This window comes from Microcaecilia unicolor, chromosome 7 (assembly GCF_901765095.1).
Source record: "Microcaecilia unicolor chromosome 7, aMicUni1.1, whole genome shotgun sequence".
NCBI classification, from domain to species: Eukaryota; Metazoa; Chordata; class Amphibia; order Gymnophiona; family Siphonopidae; genus Microcaecilia; species Microcaecilia unicolor.
In genome coordinates this window covers 40,363,874-40,384,889 of record NC_044037.1, presented here as the reverse complement: position 1 = coordinate 40,384,889, position 21,016 = coordinate 40,363,874, and the positions used below count along the sequence as shown (strand labels likewise).

Genomic DNA, 21,016 nt, shown 5'->3' with positions numbered 1-21,016 from the left:
TGCAGTATCAAACAAACCAGGCCTGGGTCCAGCCAGGCCACAAACATAAGGACATAAGAATAGCCATACTGGATCAGACCAATGGTCCATCTAGCCCAGTATCCTGCTTCCAACAGTGGCCAATCCAGGTCACAAGTACCTGGCAGAAACCCAATTAGTAGCAACATTCTATGATACCAATCCCAGGACAAGCAGTGGCTTCCTTATGTCTGCCTCAGTAGCAGACTATAAACTTTTCCTCCAGGAAATTGTCCAAACCAAATACGCTACCTGCTGTTACCACATCCTCCGACACGCATACATGCACATTCCTCAGACATCCACCCACTGAAACATGCTCACACCACCACTGAACAAACAAACTCACTGCCCCCCCCCCACAGAACACAGATATATGAGCTTCTCTCCACACATATACACAGTCCTGATCCCCCACCCCCCCCCCCCCCACACACACAGCCTGTCCTTCCTCCTACAAAATAGCTTGCCTCCCATCCCACACACAACCTTACGCTAACACATCCATGAAACAGATCCATGCACACAGTCTTTGTACTTTTGGAATGAGTAAAAAATCGATTCACTTCAACTTGTTCTACACCACTCAGGATTTCGTAGATATCAATCATATCTCCCCTCATCCGACTCATTCCCTCCCCCACATGTGACCACAATTCTAATACACATCCACATATATACATACCACCTCATGCAGACACACACACACCTCCCCATTTCCCCCACACACAAATACCACCCCTCCATACACTCAACCCTACCCCACATATATAGGGTTAGCATATGGCTCCAAAAAAAAGGAGAACACATTGATCCACTCCGGGTTTTGCTTCCACTGAAAACAATGAAAGTGAAACCCAAACTGGTTTAATCTGTCGTTTTTCTCGAGCCATATGGTAACCCTACACATATATTTATTTGTTGCATTTGTATCCCACATTTTCCCACCTATTTTCAGGCTCAATGTGGCTTACATAGTACCGTAAAGGCATTCACCAAGTCCGGTAGAGAAACAAATACAAGGTGATATTGTGGTCGAATAAGGCATTCACCAAGTCCGGAAGAGAAACAAATACAAGGTGATATTGTGGTTGAATAAGGTATATGTGTGTCAGGTACAATGGGGGTTGAAGGGAAGAAAGGTTATATAGCGTCCATTTCGATCTTTGGTTTTGCTGTGTTGCTGAGTGTAGGTATCTATGTTGGGTCTGTGGGGTATGCCTGTTTGAATAGGTAGGTTTTTAGTGATTTCCTGAAGTTTAGGTGGTCGTAGGTTGTTTTCACTGCTTTTGGCAATGCGTTCCATAGTTGTATGCTTATATAGGAGAAGCTGGATGCGTAGGTTGCTTTGTATTTGAGTCCTTTGCAGCTTGGGTAGTGGAGGTTTAGGTATTTTCAAGATGTATTGGTTATGTTTCTGATTGGTAGGTCGATGAGGTTTGTCATGTATCCTGGGACTTGGCCGTAGATAATTTTGTGGACCAAGGTACAGATTTTGAAGGTGATACATTCTTTGATTGGAAGCCAGTGCATTTTCTCTCGAAGGGGTTTGGCACTTTCGAATCGCGATTTACCAAATATCAGCCTAGTTGCTGTGTTTTGAGCGGCAGTGGCGTAGCTAGGGTAGTTGACACCCGAGGCCAGTCATTTTTTAACACCCCCCCCCCCCCCCCCCCCGAAATCCAGTACTAGGCATACCGAGAATACAAAACACTCAGGACCTATAGAGCAATTCTACCATACCATAAGCAGTAATTTGTACGAGTCACACAAGGAAAAGGAAAGCATCTTAAACACTACAGTGAGCACTAGAACATCAATTCACCTATTGTAAAACGAAAACAGACAGATTAGTACAGATCGTCGATCCTGCACAGTCATGCCAACCGAAAGCCATGTCTTTTTCACAAATACAGATACACCCTAATCCACTATAGAATAAGCAATCATAAACTTTCTATTTAGACAAAAATTAAACTGAACCCCCGATGCCAGACTCTGCATACAATGCAACACCACAGAAACAGAAAATGTCCTCTAGTACTGTGCAAAATATAAAGACAGCAGATGTAAATTTGAAAAAACTAACAAATACCAATCACCACTTTACAAATTAACAAATAGAAATAAAACAAATAATATCATTTTATTGGACTAATACATTTAGCTTTCAGAGGCCAAAACCTCCTTCCTCAGGTCAATTCAGTATAGTACTGTTACAGTGTCCTATCTTGACCTGAGGAAGGGGGTTTTGTTCTCCGAAAGTAAAATGTATTAAAATTAGTCCAATAAAAAGATTACCTTATTTACATGTTCTATTATAAACATTTATTAACACAGCTACAATACTACTTTATCCTAAAGCAAAAAAAAAATAAAAATATATATTTACAGTTCGTTGTCTCTGGTTTCTGCTTTCCTCATCTTTTCACTGTCTTCCTTCTATCCAGCACCTGTCTTCGCTCTCTCTTTGCCATCCAGTGTCTGCCCTCTCTCTCTGCCCCTTCCATCCACTGTCTGCCCTCTTTCCCTTCCATCCACTTCTGCCCCTTCCATGCACCATCTGCCCCAGTCTGCCATCTCTCTCCCCCTTCCATCAACATCTGCCCTCTATCTCTGCCCCTTCCATCCACCATTTGCCCCAGTCTGCCCTCTTTCTCTCTCCCCTTTCACCCACCATCTGCCCTTTCTCTCTGTCCCTTCAATCCGTCTGCCCTCCCTCTACCATCCATCCAGGGTCTGCCCTCCCTCACGCTCCCCCCTTCTATCCCCTCTCTGCCTCCTCTTTTCAGCCCCCAGTTCCAGCCCCCTTATTCCACATGCCCCTAGTTCCAGCCCCAGCCCACATCTCCCACCTGCCCCCCTTTTCAGCCCCACTATCCCACCAGTCCCCAGCCCTTTTCTCCCATCAGTCCTGAGCTTCAGCCCCCAGCCACTTCTCTCTGTCCTCTTTTCAGCCCCTAGTTTCAACCCCAGCCCTTTTCTCTCACCAGTCCCGAGCTTCAGCCCCAGCCAGTTCTCCCTGTCCCCTTTAAAGACCCTAGTCCCCATAGTTTCAGCCCCCTTCATCTACCACAAGCCTTGCATCCCCCCTTTACAGCCCCAGACCCATTCTCCCACCTGTCCCAGGCATGGACCCATTTTCCCTCCTGCCCCCTTGTCAGACCCCAGTTCCAGCTTCAGACCCCTTCTCCCATCTGAGCACTCCCCTTCCCTCCCCTCCCCTTCTCCCCTCTCTGAGCAGCCATCTGAGCTCCCCCACCCTCCCTAATCCCCTTTAAGCACCCCTCTGAGCTCCTCCACCCCTCCCCAATCCCCTTCTCCCCTCTCTGAGCTTCCCACCCTCCCTAATCCCCTTTAAGCACCCCTCTGAGCTCCCCCACCCTTCCCCAATCCCCTTCTCCCCTCTCTGAGCTCCCCCACCCTCCCTAATCCCCTTTAAGCACCCCTCTGAGCTCCCCCACCCTTCCCCAATCCCCTTCTCCCCTCTCTGAGCTCCCCCACCCTCCCTAATCCCCTTTAAGCACCCCTCTGAGCTCCCCCACCCTCCCCAATCCCCTTCTCCCCTCTGAGTCCCCCCCGACCCGACAGCTGAGATCCGTTCTCCTGCTGCTCCTACCCTGTCCTGCCTTTAAAAAAAATTTTTCGATGTGCGGGAGAGTGGCAGGCAGTGTGCCTCACGTCTGCCCTGCTAGTAAAGAAGATCTCATCGATGTCGTCATCCTTCCCACACTGAGTCCCGCCCGCCCTCGCGGTAATAGGAAGTTGCCTCAGAGGGGGGCGGGACTCAATGTGGGAAGGGCGACGACGTCAGCGAGATCTTCTTTACTAGCAGGGCAGACGCGAGGCGCGCTGCCTGCCACTCTCCGGTGCTTCGAAAAAAATTTTAAAGGCGGAGCAGCGGGAGCGGAGCACCCCCCCACCTGATGACACCCGGGGCGGACCGCCCCCACCGCCCCGCCCTTGCTACACCACTGTTGAGCGGTCTGGAGTTTTTTTGTAAGTTGTTCTTTGCATCCCGAATAGTTTCCGTTGCAGTAGTCTGCATGGCTTAGTACCACTGATTGTACAAGGTTGTGAAATATTTCCCTTGGGAAGAAAGGTTTTATGCGTTTGAGTTTCCACATTGAGTGGAACATTTTCTTAGTTGTAAAGTTCACTTGGATCTCGAATGTGAGGATGCGGTCGATAGTATCGCCGAGTATTTTCAGACTGTCTGATATAGGGAGGGTGTGGTCTGGGGTGATTAAGGTTGTGGGTTTGTATGTATTGTGTTGAGATGAGAGGATGAGACAGTGTGTTTTTCAGTGTTCAGTTTGATTTGAAAGAATTTGCCCAGGAATTCATGGTGTTCAAACCGAGTTTGATTTCATTGGTGATTTCTGTTAGGTCGTGTCTGAAGGGAATGTATATTGTGACATCGTCTGCATAGATAACCGGGTTGAGGCCTTGCTTTGATAAGGCCTTGGCCAGTGGGATCATCTTTATGTTGAAGAGTGTTGGTGATAGTGGTGATCCTTGAGGTACTCCACAGTCTGCTTTCCAAGGAGGTGATATGTTTAATTTTGATTTCACTTGGTATGTTCTGGTGGTAAGAAAGCCCTTGATCCAGCTAAGGATATTTCCACCAATCCCGAAGTAGTCTAAGAGTCTTAGTAGCATGTTGTGGTTTACCATGTTGAATGCACGACATATCGAATTGGAGGAGAAGTATGCTCTTGCCTGTAGCTATACCCATTCATCTTACCTCACACACCTTTCTCCTACTCACACATCTCTTTTCTCCCACATTCAACTCCTACCCTCACACATGCAGACATAGGGATGGCAATTCTTATAACCATATGCCCAAATATAGGTGCCTAGTGGGCTCCTGCTCAGAGCATATCTATAAAGTAAAGTAGGTGCCCACTTTCCTTTATAGAATTCTAATGTAACATGATAGATGCACTGGGCTCAATGCCAAAGATAAGTGCATAACTTATATCAACCGATATTCAGCGCTATTTAAACGGCCAGGATCCATTCCTGGTCAGTTAAATAGCACTTAACCAGCTAAGCAGTGTGGGTTAGCTGGTTATCTCCACTGAATATTACCACTTAGAGCATAATTTCATTACCACTTAGCGCATAATTTCAGATCAGCTATATAGCGTGACATAACCTCCTAGCTGTGAATATTCAGTGCATTGCCAGCTAAGTTGAGCAGCCAAATAGGACCGCCTAAATAGCAGTCCTATCTTTGGCCACTGTCTGGCCGATATTCAGCCTGCGGGAGGCAGGCCGCCTAAGTGCTGCAATCAGCACTGACCCTGGATATTCAATGGTGAGCCATTTCCGGTAACCAGCATTGAATATCCAGGTTTTTTTTTGGATGGCTTAAACTTAACCAGCCATATCAATATTCAGAGCTAGACGGTTTAGTTTATAGTGGCCAAAGATAGGCCTGCTATTTGGGCAGCCCAATTTGGCTGCCAAACTTAGCCGGCAATGCACTGAATTCACGTGGCTAGCCAGTTAGCTGCTATATACTAAGTAGTAATATTCAGCGAAGATAACCAGGTATCTTGTGCTGAATATTAGTGCTTAGCCAGTTAAGTGCTATTTAACTGGCTAGGAGTCATTCCTGACCAGTTAAATAGCACTGAATATCAGCCGGTACAAACTTAACCAGCCAGCGCTGAATATTAACATAGCTGGTTAAGTTTAAACCAGCCGAAAAAAAACCCTGGATGTTCAATGCTGGTCACCAAAATGGCCTGACATTGAATATCCGGGCTCAGAGCCAATCTCTGGACTTAGCCGGCCTGCCTCCCATGGGCTGAATATCGGTCAGATAGTATTCTATAAGTTACATGCCATTGAGTCCCACCTACATTCTACCTAAGTAGGTGTACCAATTTGTGAACTATCTGCCATGTAGGATATGCACATATTGGTGACACAAAAAGCAGAACAGATGAAGAAATCTATATGAAGATGAATTTATTCAACCAACAATGCCCGACATAGGCCATGTTTCGCCCATACATGGACTGCTCCAGGGGCAAATTATGTTGAGAACTGGATACCTCTTCACATATGTGTTCTAACTCGTATGACTACTTTTTGTGTCACCATCTTGGATCTTGCACATAGATTGCCCTGTTGTTTTCTTGGATACTCACATATTTACAGAATATCACTTAGGCAGAATTTTGACATGTATTTATTTTTATTTGGTTCTTATATCCCACATAATCCAAATACCAATTATTCAGCTCTATGTGGCTAAAAACAGTTAAGTAAAAGCAGATTCAAATATTTATGTAAAGATCGATCTGTTAAAGCAACTTAGCTAGATTTCAAAGGCTTTTACAGAAATACTAGAATTTGATGGATAGCGTACTTATTTCAGAAATTTTTCAAAGAGAAAAGTTTTCAGGAATTTTAGAATATTAAATAGTTAGAAATTAATTTAATTTCAACTGGTAGATCATTCTACCATTTAGTGTCTACATGAGAGAAATCTTTGTATAATATAGACTTGAAACTGATGTTTTTATAGTTAGGATAATAAATTATGAGGTATTTTACGGATTTTATGGATGCATTTTGAGCTGGTAAATCAGTTAATTCTAACCTGTAACCATGTATTGTATGTAAATGAATGCGCAGGTTTTGAAGATTATTTATACATGTATGTGTACATATATGAGCATTTATGGCATAATTCTAAGCATTTATACTCATAATCGGTGTATAAATTTTAGCACCCACTTTAGAATTGCCTCCCCAAAGCCCCTCTACTGGATGTCCATGCTAGTTATGAAGATATCACTATTTCTTGCTAATGGTTTGACTTACCAGTTTGTGTGATACATAATTAAAATTATTTCCTTTGCTCCAGGCTTATTTAGTGAACAAGGCTGGAGCTGGTTTCTGTGGTGGATCTATTATCAGTGAGACCTGGATAGTAACTGCTGCACATTGCATGCTAACTGATACAAATCACTTTCTAAGCAGCACCGAGTTTAGTGTTGTGGTAGGTAAGTAAGCTCTAAGCACTTTTCATTATATAAGCATTTCCTATGATACCATGTTTGTAAAGATATTAGAAGTCGTACTTACAACTTGTGGCGTATCTTGATCAATATAACATTCTGTCTGTTTCAAAATCAGGCTTCAGAAAGAACTTCAGCACCGAAACAGCTTTAAGGGGCGAGTAAGGACCCTGGGTGGTAATTCTGAATTTGGCGTGCGCCAAAACACACGGTAGAAAATATTTTCTATTTTCTACCCTGTAGTGCTTCCCCGGCGGTAAACGGCAGTGGACGTGCGCTGGTTTTTATTTTGCCGCACGTTCATTTTCTGGCCCTTTAGAAAAATGCCCTTTTTTCCAGGATACAGCAAAAACTGGTCTGGCATGCGCCCAAAAGACGTGCTCGCACTGCCACGGGCCACGTTTTGCCGTAGCTTAGTCAAAGGGCCCCTGAATGCCACAGCAGCAGAAGTAAAATACTGGCATATGGGGCCCTTTTACTAAGCTGCAGGAGGGCTAACGCACATGTAGCATGCACCAAATCGACACTACCACCAGGCTAATACGGGTGTCCGGCGGTAATTTCAAAGTTGACGCACGCTGTTTCCCACGGTAGAAAATATTTTTCTGTTTTCTACCATGGGGGGCATTCCCAGTGGTAATCGTCAGTGCGGCCACATTGGCACATGCTACCTGATTACCGCATAAGTAGCACATGAGCCCTTACTGCTAGGTCAATATGTAGTGGAAAGGGCTCAGACATTAAATAGCCATGTGCTACTTTTAATATTAGCATAAAGCCATTTACTTCCGAACTAAAAAAGCCCTTTTTCCTAGCCACGGTGAAAAGTGGCCCAGTGCACTCCAATTTCACGTATCCAGACTATCACAGGCCACTTTTTACCGCAGCTTAGTAAAAGGGCGCCTCAGTAAGGGTCTTCAGGTGCTGTTGATCCAATTTGATCTGTTGGCAGCATTTGATGTGATAGATCATGAGTTGGTGTTATAGTTATTGGATAAAATCGAGGCAGTAAGTCCAGTCCTGGACTGGTTCAGGGGATTTCTAACTTTAAGATCTTACTAAGTAAAAATAAGGAATGAAGTTTCCCCTTTATGGGATTCAGTGTGTGGTGTCCCTAAGGGATCTCCCCTGTCACCTACTGTCATTAATCTAGTAATCTTCAACTCTTCAAACTCATTACATATTTTTCTAGAACGGGGATCATCAGAATACTTAACAGCATTTCCCATTTGGGCACAGCATCCCATATACTTATGGCACTTTGTACTTCCTCATTGATCTACCCGATTTTTTTATATAAAGTTTTTGTGCAATCTTCAACATTTACATTCCAAAAGGCATGTACCTTTTAACTTTTAAAATACAAGTAAAAATACTTAGCTTTGGCAGCAATTTTATATCCAAGTGAAACCTCTGCCGACATGGCCAGGTTCCGTGATTCTTCATCAGGGTAGAGGTTTGTTATAGTCTGTGCTTGCAATCGCAGAAAAAATGGCCATTTTACTTGTATCTTAAAAGTTAAAAGGTACATGCCTTTTGGAATATAAATGTTGAAGATTGCACAAAAAATTTATATTAAAAAATCGGGTAGATCAATGAGGAAGTACAAAGCACCATATGTATATGGGACGCTGTGCCCAAATGGGAAATGCTGTTAAGTATACTGATGATCCCCGTTCTAGAAAAATATGTAATGAGTTTGAAGTATATTTATTTTGGTTACATTTGTACCCCGCGCTTTCCCACTCATGGTAGGCTCAATGTGGCTTACATGGGGCAATGGAGGGTTAAGTGACTTGCCCAGAGTCACAAGGAGCTGCCTGTGCCTGAAGTGGGAATTGAACTCAGTTCCTCAGGACCAAAATCCACCACCCTAACCACTAGGCCACTCCTCCACTCCATATGTGAATGTGGACTGTGATATACTTATAACATTGGATGTTTGGAACATAAATAAACTATATTTGAAAGTAAGTCCCCACATCAGTACTGCCGGGTCCTTTCAAAGTGATGTCATCTTTAGGAAAAATCTTAGATAGACATGTGGTGCAAAATTTAATCTACTCAAATGACATCACCTTAATTATTCCCCTGGATAAAGCCTATCAAATGTTAATAATAAGGCTACATTTGGAGTTCAGCTAGTGGAAGACTGGGTAACTACTCAAACTAAAATTAGATTTGGATTAAAAAAAAATTTTCTTGGCTTCTAATCCAAGACAGAATATTTCATATCATATGATTACTACAAACAATATTCCTTTCCCAATCGAATCAGAGTTAAAACTTTTAGGTGTAGTTCTGGATATTGGTTTCTCCTTTGAGAAACATGTGGCACAACTAACTAAAAAAGTGTTTTTAGTCTGAGAAGGCTAAGAAGGATTAGACATTGCTTTGAATCCCTGTGGTTTAGGTTGGTTGCTCAGGCCTTGATTTTAAGCCAGCTAGACTATTGTAATGTACTTTTTATTGGATGCACGCAACCAATTTGAAAGAGGCTGCAAACTTTGCAAAATATAGTAGTTTGTTTGATATATTCTGCTAATATGTATAATAAGGTGTTTCTCCTCTTGGTGAGGGCCCACTGACTTCCCATTCAAGCTAGGATTTATTTTAGTTACATTTGTACCCTGTGCTTTCCCACTCATGGCAGGCTCAATGTGGCTTACATGAGGCAATGGAGGGTTAAGTGACTTGCCCAGAGTCACAAGGAGCTGCCTGTGCTTGAAGTGAACTCAGTTCCTCAGGACCAAAGTCCACCACCCTAACCACTAGGCCACTCCTCCACTCCATTTTAAAACTTTTGTACAATCATCTTCAAAGCTTTACATGATCTCACTCCCAAATATATGCTGTCATTATTTACTTTTCCTTGTCGGGGTAACACCATAAAACTACAGAATACTTTACTTTAAATCTCCAGTCTTCAAAATTTGTCAGATTTAAGTCAGTTTTCCAGTCCTCATTTGTTTTTATGGGAATAAAATCCTGGAATGAGCTCCCAGGCATTCTTAGATCTTTCAATAGTCTCTTATTATTTAGAAAAATCCTTAAAACATGGCTATTTGAGAAATGTTTGAAGTAAGTTTAATATTGGATTCTATTTTATAATTTGTTTGATTTTTTTGTCTTTTATCTTGATTGTTACTTCCCAGGAATACCTGGTTCTTTTATTGCATAGAACCGGCAAGGTGGTTGCGATATAAAAATACTGTTTAGTTTAGTTCAATACTCATTTAGCTAAAGAAGAGCTGAAAAGTCACTTTGGGCTATTAAATATTGGATCTTGCTCATCTGATAATTTCTTATTGCAATAAAATCAGAAGCAAAGATGGGTCATGAGATTGGTACCAAAATTCACAAAACCTTTTGTTTAAAGATAGGGAACACACCCCCTAGGGACTTAAGGGATAATCTTCTTATTAAATAAAATGAAACCTTAAAACACCCGAAAGGAGTACTTTTTTTTTTCTAAAAATTACCCCTATCGGGAGTTTTGACGTTTTCTTTTATATAGATTATCCCTTAAGTCCCTAGGGGGGGTGTTCCCTATCTTTAAACAAACATTTTTTTAAATCAATTTTTTGTAATGATACTAGTTTGTTTTTCCCTTGTTTTTTATTACCATGAGATTGATAGTCATGGTATTAGGTTTATGAGCACCTAAGGTTAAGGTGAAAAATGATTTTCCTTCTCTACCTCCATTTGAAACAGCTTCAAACAGTTTCTTTTTTCCTCTGATTTGATTACTCATTTCTCTCCAGATCAAGTCTAATATCTTTGGCAAACTGGGCTGCTGGTGACTTAATATAAGAAACGTACCCAAGAGAGCAAAACATGAAGCCAGTGAGGTTCTATTCTATTATTTATTGGCCACTGTGGGAGACAGGATGCCAGTCTTGAAGGACTTTTGATCTGGCCCAGCATGGCATATCTTATGTTCCTAAAGTTTAAAAATATTGCTTTGTGGCCATGCCTGGAATTATTATGTTCTCATATTTTTTAATGTCAAAATAATAAGTCAAGAGTTTTTGAAGGGGGGAAAAACTTCTCATCTTTCATTTAAATTTCTTTAAAGAAAAATAAATCTCAACACTGAATTTAGTTTAAGGCTTCTTTTACTAACCTGCGCTAGCGATTCCCAGTATAGCATTTTGAATGGGCTATGTTGCATTTGTCATGCAAGAATCACTAGTGCAGTTTAGTAAAAGAGGCTATTTGTCAATTTATAATTGCATTGTTTAAGAGCATCAATGGTTGTAGGATATAGTGAAACCAGATAAGATAATACCACCCCTTTGAATATATAAGCCACTTACCACTGATGGAGCCTTACCCTTTCATTGTTGCTATGTTTTCATGAAATCCAAGCTGCGAAGTTTGACTTTTGTATCATGTTTTGCAAATGTCCACACAGAAAATAAGCAGCTCAAGACCTGCCCTTCTTCACTTCCTACTGTGCTTAAGTTGCAGGACTGAAGTCTCATAAAGGACTTTACAAATATGTAAAACTTAGATACTTATAGCAGGTACGTCAATAGAGGAAACCAGCAGAATTTGTCCTATATACCAGGGGCTGCCTATGGGGGTTGGAATGGGGTGTGGAGCCATGTCCAGAAGGCCATTGTTGAGCCTTGTTTGCATATCATTCGGGGCCAAAAAGGTGGGCTATGTGTGAAAAACAGAGCTGCTCATTATGTCATATTTTATCTATTTTTCACTTCTTATTATATATATATATAAATTTCCTTGCACCTTACCTGCCACAATGTTGAAATTCTCATTCCGTTAATATGGTTGCCATGATATATTTTTTGCACCTTATCTGTTATCTTTATTCTGATTTTCTTATTGCATCAATGTGATTATTGTTGTATTATATTGTAAGCCACATTGAGCCTGCAAATAGGTGGGAAAATGTGGGATATAAATGCAGCAAATAAATAAAATAACCTCTGTTGGTGGCTTAGCATTTATTTATTATTTGTTTTAAAAACTTCTAAAGCACTTAAAACCTAAGCAGCTACCATATAAACACACATATTGAACAGATAAAAAAACAACATAAAGCGTTAAACATCAATTCAAATATGCTGACACAATCATCTTCCATCTTTGTTTTTGTTATTCCATCACTAAGCATCAAAATATGCATGTACAAACACATCAATGAGCAGCTGTGTTTTTCAGACGTGACCCACTTTTTTGGTCCCTATGATTTATGCAAGTGAGTATGTAATTTCAGAATAGTGATTAGACTCAATGGTGCCATTTACATAGGTATGTGAACACTTACTTGCATGTATTTTGCCTGTAAACCATGATGAACCCGTGAAGGGGAGACAGTGGTATATTGATATTCTACAAATTTACACGTACATATGCATGTACAAACACATCAATGAGCAGCTGTGTTTTTTCAGACGTGACCCACTTTTTTGGTCCCTATGATTTATGCAAGTGAGTATGTAATTTCAGAATAGTGATTAGACTCAATGGTGCCATTTACATAGGTATGTGAACACTTACTTGCATGTATTTTGCCTGTAAACCATGATGAACCCGTGAAGGGGAGACAGTGGTATATTGATATTCTACAAATTTACACGTACATATGCATGTACAAACACATCAATGAGCAGCTGTGTTTTTCAGACGTGACCCACTTTTTTGGTCCCTATGATTTATGCAAGTGAGTATGTAATTTCAGAATAGTGATTAGACTCAATGGTGCCATTTACATAGGTATGTGAACACTTACTTGCATGTATTTTGCCTGTAAACCATGATGAACCCGTGAAGGGGAGACAGTGGTATATTGATATTCTACAAATTTACACGTACATATGCATGTACAAACACATCAATGAGCAGCTGTGTTTTTCAGACGTGACCCACTTTTTTGGTCCCTATGATTTATGCAAGTGAGTATGTAATTTCAGAATAGTGATTAGACTCAATGGTGCCATTTACATAGGTATGTGAACACTTACTTGCATGTATTTTGCCTGTAAACCATGATGAACCCGTGAAGGGGAGACAGTGGTATATTGATATTCTACAAATTTACACGTACATATGCATGTACAAACACATCAATGAGCAGCTGTGTTTTTCAGACGTGACCCACTTTTTTGGTCCCTATGATTTATGCAAGTGAGTATGTAATTTCAGAATAGTGATTAGACTCAATGGTGCCATTTACATAGGTATGTGAACACTTACTTGCATGTATTTTGCCTGTAAACCATGATGAACCCGTGAAGGGGAGACAGTGGTATATTGATATTCTACAAATTTACACGTACATATGCATGTACAAACACATCAATGAGCAGCTGTGTTTTTCAGACGTGACCCACTTTTTTGGTCCCTATGATTTATGCAAGTGAGTATGTAATTTCAGAATAGTGATTAGACTCAATGGTGCCATTTACATAGGTATGTGAACACTTACTTGCATGTATTTTGCCTGTAAACCATGATGAACCCGTGAAGGGGAGACAGTGGTATATTGATATTCTACAAATTTACACGTACATATGCATGTACAAACACATCAATGAGCAGCTGTGTTTTTCAGACGTGACCCACTTTTTTGGTCCCTATGATTTATGCAAGTGAGTATGTAATTTCAGAATAGTGATTAGACTCAATGGTGCCATTTACATAGGTATGTGAACACTTACTTGCATGTATTTTGCCTGTAAACCATGATGAACCCGTGAAGGGGAGACAGTGGTATATTGATATTCTACAAATTTACACGTACATATGCATGTACAAACACATCAATGAGCAGCTGTGTTTTTCAGACGTGACCCACTTTTTTGGTCCCTATGATTTATGCAAGTGAGTATGTAATTTCAGAATAGTGATTAGACTCAATGGTGCCATTTACATAGGTATGTGAACACTTACTTGCATGTATTTTGCCTGTAAACCATGATGAACCCGTGAAGGGGAGACAGTGGTATATTGATATTCTACAAATTTACACGTACATATGCATGTACAAACACATCAATGAGCAGCTGTGTTTTTCAGACGTGACCCACTTTTTTGGTCCCTATGATTTATGCAAGTGAGTATGTAATTTCAGAATAGTGATTAGACTCAATGGTGCCATTTACATAGGTATGTGAACACTTACTTGCATGTATTTTGCCTGTAAACCATGATGAACCCGTGAAGGGGAGACAGTGGTATATTGATATTCTACAAATTTACACGTACATATGCATGTACAAACACATCAATGAGCAGCTGTGTTTTTCAGACGTGACCCACTTTTTTGGTCCCTATGATTTATGCAAGTGAGTATGTAATTTCAGAATAGTGATTAGACTCAATGGTGCCATTTACATAGGTATGTGAACACTTACTTGCATGTATTTTGCCTGTAAACCATGATGAACCCGTGAAGGGGAGACAGTGGTATATTGATATTCTACAAATTTACACGTACATATGCATGTACAAACACATCAATGAGCAGCTGTGTTTTTCAGACGTGACCCACTTTTTTGGTCCCTATGATTTATGCAAGTGAGTATGTAATTTCAGAATAGTGATTAGACTCAATGGTGCCATTTACATAGGTATGTGAACACTTACTTGCATGTATTTTGCCTGTAAACCATGATGAACCCGTGAAGGGGAGACAGTGGTATATTGATATTCTACAAATTTACACGTACATATGCATGTACAAACACATCAATGAGCAGCTGTGTTTTTCAGACGTGACCCACTTTTTTGGTCCCTATGATTTATGCAAGTGAGTATGTAATTTCAGAATAGTGATTAGACTCAATGGTGCCATTTACATAGGTATGTGAACACTTACTTGCATGTATTTTGCCTGTAAACCATGATGAACCCGTGAAGGGGAGACAGTGGTATATTGATATTCTACAAATTTACACGTACATATGCATGTACAAACACATCAATGAGCAGCTGTGTTTTTCAGACGTGACCCACTTTTTTGGTCCCTATGATTTATGCAAGTGAGTATGTAATTTCAGAATAGTGATTAGACTCAATGGTGCCATTTACATAGGTATGTGAACACTTACTTGCATGTATTTTGCCTGTAAACCATGATGAACCCGTGAAGGGGAGACAGTGGTATATTGATATTCTACAAATTTACACGTACATATGCATGTACAAACACATCAATGAGCAGCTGTGTTTTTCAGACGTGACCCACTTTTTTGGTCCCTATGATTTATGCAAGTGAGTATGTAATTTCAGAATAGTGATTAGACTCAATGGTGCCATTTACATAGGTATGTGAACACTTACTTGCATGTATTTTGCCTGTAAACCATGATGAACCCGTGAAGGGGAGACAGTGGTATATTGATATTCTACAAATTTACACGTACATATGCATGTACAAACACATCAATGAGCAGCTGTGTTTTTCAGACGTGACCCACTTTTTTGGTCCCTATGATTTATGCAAGTGAGTATGTAATTTCAGAATAGTGATTAGACTCAATGGTGCCATTTACATAGGTATGTGAACACTTACTTGCATGTATTTTGCCTGTAAACCATGATGAACCCGTGAAGGGGAGACAGTGGTATATTGATATTCTACAAATTTACACGTACATATGCATGTACAAACACATCAATGAGCAGCTGTGTTTTTCAGACGTGACCCACTTTTTTGGTCCCTATGATTTATGCAAGTGAGTATGTAATTTCAGAATAGTGATTAGACTCAATGGTGCCATTTACATAGGTATGTGAACACTTACTTGCATGTATTTTGCCTGTAAACCATGATGAACCCGTGAAGGGGAGACAGTGGTATATTGATATTCTACAAATTTACACGTACATATGCATGTACAAACACATCAATGAGCAGCTGTGTTTTTCAGACGTGACCCACTTTTTTGGTCCCTATGATTTATGCAAGTGAGTATGTAATTTCAGAATAGTGATTAGACTCAATGGTGCCATTTACATAGGTATGTGAACACTTACTTGCATGTATTTTGCCTGTAAACCATGATGAACCCGTGAAGGGGAGACAGTGGTATATTGATATTCTACAAATTTACACGTACATATGCATGTACAAACACATCAATGAGCAGCTGTGTTTTTCAGACGTGACCCACTTTTTTGGTCCCTATGATTTATGCAAGTGAGTATGTAATTTCAGAATAGTGATTAGACTCAATGGTGCCATTTACATAGGTATGTGAACACTTACTTGCATGTATTTTGCCTGTAAACCATGATGAACCCGTGAAGGGGAGACAGTGGTATATTGATATTCTACAAATTTACACGTACATATGCATGTACAAACACATCAATGAGCAGCTGTGTTTTTCAGACGTGACCCACTTTTTTGGTCCCTATGATTTATGCAAGTGAGTATGTAATTTCAGAATAGTGATTAGACTCAATGGTGCCATTTACATAGGTATGTGAACACTTACTTGCATGTATTTTGCCTGTAAACCATGATGAACCCGTGAAGGGGAGACAGTGGTATATTGATATTCTACAAATTTACACGTACATATGCATGTACAAACACATCAATGAGCAGCTGTGTTTTTCAGACGTGACCCACTTTTTTGGTCCCTATGATTTATGCAAGTGAGTATGTAATTTCAGAATAGTGATTAGACTCAATGGTGCCATTTACATAGGTATGTGAACACTTACTTGCATGTATTTTGCCTGTAAACCATGATGAACCCGTGAAGGGGAGACAGTGGTATATTGATATTCTACAAATTTACACGTACATATGCATGTACAAACACATCAATGAGCAGCTGTGTTTTTCAGACGTGACCCACTTTTTTGGTCCCTATGATTTATGCAAGTGAGTATGTAATTTCAGAATAGTGATTAGACTCAATGGTGCCATTTACATAGGTATGTGAACACTTACTTGCATGTATTTTGCCTGTAAACCATGATGAACCCGTGAAGAGGAGACAGTGGTATATTGATATTCTACAAATTTACACGTACATATGCATGTACAAACACATCAATGAGCAGCTGTGTTTTTCAGACGTGACCCACTTTTTTGGTCCCTATGATTTATGCAAGTGAGTATGTAATTTCAGAATAGTGATTAGACTCAATGGTGCCATTTACATAGGTATGTGAACACTTACTTGCATGTATTTTGCCTGTAAACCATGATGAACCCGTGAAGGGGAGACAGTGGTATATTGATATTCTACAAATTTACACGTACATATGCATGTACAAACACATCAATGAGCAGCTGTGTTTTTCAGACGTGACCCACTTTTTTGGTCCCTATGATTTATGCAAGTGAGTATGTAATTTCAGAATAGTGATTAGACTCAATGGTGCCATTTACATAGGTATGTGAACACTTACTTGCATGTATTTTGCCTGTAAACCATGATGAACCCGTGAAGGGGAGACAGTGGTATATTGATATTCTACAAATTTACACGTACATATGCATGTACAAACACATCAATGAGCAGCTGTGTTTTTCAGACGTGACCCACTTTTTTGGTCCCTATGATTTATGCAAGTGAGTATGTAATTTCAGAATAGTGATTAGACTCAATGGTGCCATTTACATAGGTATGTGAACACTTACTTGCATGTATTTTGCCTGTAAACCATGATGAACCCGTGAAGGGGAGACAGTGGTATATTGATATTCTACAAATTTACACGTACATATGCATGTACAAACACATCAATGAGCAGCTGTGTTTTTCAGACGTGACCCACTTTTTTGGTCCCTATGATTTATGCAAGTGAGTATGTAATTTCAGAATAGTGATTAGACTCAATGGTGCCATTTACATAGGTATGTGAACACTTACTTGCATGTATTTTGCCTGTAAACCATGATGAACCCATGAAGGGGAGACAGTGGTATATTGATATCCTACAAATTTACACGTACAATAGACATGTACAGCCTGCTATGGAATGAAGAGATTTATGCATAAAAGTGTTTGCGGTACCAAGAAGATATGTATTTTTATGTGACCTTCATGGAAACATGTTCTGGGATGGAGTTTGAATGGAGTGTGGGCAGCGTCACAGCCAACGTATGTATTTTATAAATTGTCACACCACAACAGTAAGGATGATCCCCTGCATAATAAGGGCTCCTTTTACAAAGCTTAGGTAGAAAGTGGTCTCAGTGCCCCCTTACGCGGATCTTTTTCATGTGCTAAGACCATTTTCACCGCAGCTAGAAAACGGCCAATTTTCCATTTTCTGAAATGAGGTTGCCATTAGCACAGGGCCATTACCAAAACAATTGGCATGTGAACCCTTAACACCACCTATTTCGTAGCTGCAATTTCTGCTGGTTTTCTCCTAGTATTTCATAACAACACAGGCGTTTTCATGTCCTCATAAAAGAGGCACTAAATAAGGGCCTACTTTCCCTCTCAACCTAGGTAACTTGTTATAAAATTACCCATTTAACCTCTCATTAATTGATCTTCATGGTACTGAGATTTTTAAGAGCAATGTGTATTTTTCAACAGGTGAACATAACACCGAGCAGAGTGATGGAACAGAACAATACCTAGAAGTGGCAAATATTATCATGCATCCCAGCTATAATGCAAGCAAAAAGAGGTACAACAATGACATAGCGCTCTTGGAAATGAAGACGGCAATGACGTTTAACAGCTATGTAACGCCCATTTGCATTGCTAACAAAGAATTCACAGACGACCTCCTCAGAAGGAAGAAGAACAGTGTCGTGAGCGGTTGGGGTGATGTCAGATTCCAAGGAAGACCAGCCACAATTCTCCAGAAATTGGAGGTGCCATTTATTGAAAGGGCAACATGCAAGAACTCCAGCAAATACTCTGTGTTTGTAAATATGTTTTGCGCTGGGTATGCAACCGAAACGAAAGATGCATGTCAGGGAGACAGTGGAGGTCCCCACACAACAGAGTTTCTGCACACCTGGTTCCTCACTGGAATAACCAGCTGGGGAGAACAGTGCGCCATGAAGGATAAATATGGAATCTATACCAGAGTTTCAAAATTTACTGACTGGATAAAAAGTTATGCACATCTCACTTAATTTGGGCTAGATTTATTAAACGATGCTACCATAATGCACCATTAAGGTGTATTATTTATCACAGGTCCCATTTTATGCAATGGCCTATTTCACATTCATGGTGTTAGTGTCAGCTAACTCAGTAGTGCAATGCATTATTCAGACTCAAAATGGAATAAGATAACTGACTCACTTAATGTCATTTTTATTCTTCTATTTTAACAGCCTGTTGCTTAAAAAGTGAAATATTCTCTTCACCAAGCCTCTCTCAGCCAAGTCTTTCTTTACTGTAGGAATTGGTTTTTCTCTTGTGTTGGAGAGTGCACTCTCCCAGTGTTGTTCTACACATTTCAAAAGGAAAATTCAAATAAAAATACAGATTTAAAAAAGATCAGGAAAAAAAGTGCTTATTGTTTTCAAGATAAAATATCAATGTTCCCAAATTCTACATGATAGATTACAAACAGGGTTTTGGTGCCGGTGGTCTGGGCCATGAACTTATTTCTCTTGCTTCTTTATTCTGTCACCTAAAGTTGAAAACAGGCCCTTTGGATTTTTGGCACCCAGATTCAGGACAGGTGATGGAAAATAAAATCAGTCCAGACATGTTTCTGGCCCCTCCTCTCCCCTGTTTCTCTCTTGCCCCCTTCCTATCTAACCTGGAAGTTGCATCCCCTCAGTGGCATACCAAGGACAGGGAAGTGGGTGTGGTCTACCTCTGGTACAGGCAGTAAAGGGATGCATCGAGCAGTCACAGAGCAGGAGATCGGCAGATCCGACAGCCGCGTGCATGTAGACTGTGTCTCCGTGACTGCTCAATGCACCCTCTTACTGCTTGGGGGGGGAGGGTGCGACTAAAGGAGAGGGGTGATTTGCCTTGGGTGGCAACCAAGCTAGGTACACCACTGCATCCTCTACCACTCCAGGCAATGGCTGCCATTGCTCTACCCCCTGTTCCATGAACCATGTCTGCAATTGATGTAAACAAACTGTAGCATCAGTTAAGCCCCCTCTTAAAGGCACAAGAGTTCAAAGACTGGCAGCTACTGCTATACTGCTAACCTGCAAACCCCTACACCTTTAAGAGGACAGACTTGCTGTAGTTTGTTTACATCAGGGTCCTGCTGGGGAATGCCTGATCCTTTGATAGGGCAATCCTCCCCTGCCCATAGCCTTTGATATAAAGATTATCTCTGTAGCATTCCAAGTCGGGGGGGGGGGGGGGGCTCAAGGGGCAGAAGATGGGCTCAGGGTTTTAATCATAATCTGCCACATGTTTCATTACCTGATATCCAGTAATTTCCCAGCATTAATGAGAACATGCCACAAAGATCAAATGTAATTGAATTGCACATACCAAAACATGTTAAGAGAGCTGCTCATCTCTTTGTTTGAGAATCAGTATGCAATTAGGCATCTGAATTTAGATTGAAGCGATCAATGGCACTGTTCATGGTAGTGATTTCTGATACATAGTTGATTCAGAAATGACTTATTCTCATCTCTATTGATTTTATTTTTTTATGGAATACAATTTATGTAGCTTAGCCACACTAATGAACATTAGCTCACATCAGTGGCATACCAAGGGGGGGGGGGGCGATGGAGGCGGTCCGCCCCGGGTGCACGCTGCTGGGGGGGTACCGTGCGCCAGTCAGCGTCGTTCGTTTCCATGCTCCCTCTGCCCCGGAACAGGAAGTAACCTGTTCCGGGGGAGAGGGAGCATGGAAACGAATGATGCTGACCGGCACGCAGCACCCCCCAGTGGCGTGCACCCGGGGGGGTTCTTTCGCCAGGGTGGGGGGTGTACCTTCGCCGTGGGGGGGTCGCGCTGCACGGGTGGGGGCGCTGCACCCGAGGGGCAGGGCGCATCGGTGATCCG

The 21,016-nt window shown here is 41.1% G+C and overlaps 1 protein-coding gene across 1 annotated transcript in view; it reads left to right on the top strand.

The window, feature by feature from the left end:
- The window catches only part of F9 (coagulation factor IX), a 69,816-nt gene extending 50,291 nt beyond the window's left edge, over positions 1-19,525 (top strand). Inside the window, 2 exon segments of the mRNA XM_030209892.1 lie at positions 6,908-7,046; positions 18,605-19,525. Of these exon segments, the coding sequence (XP_030065752.1) occupies positions 6,908-7,046; positions 18,605-19,155 (690 nt within the window). The 3' untranslated portion in view covers positions 19,156-19,525.
- The last annotated feature ends 1,491 nt before the right edge of the window (positions 19,526-21,016 follow it).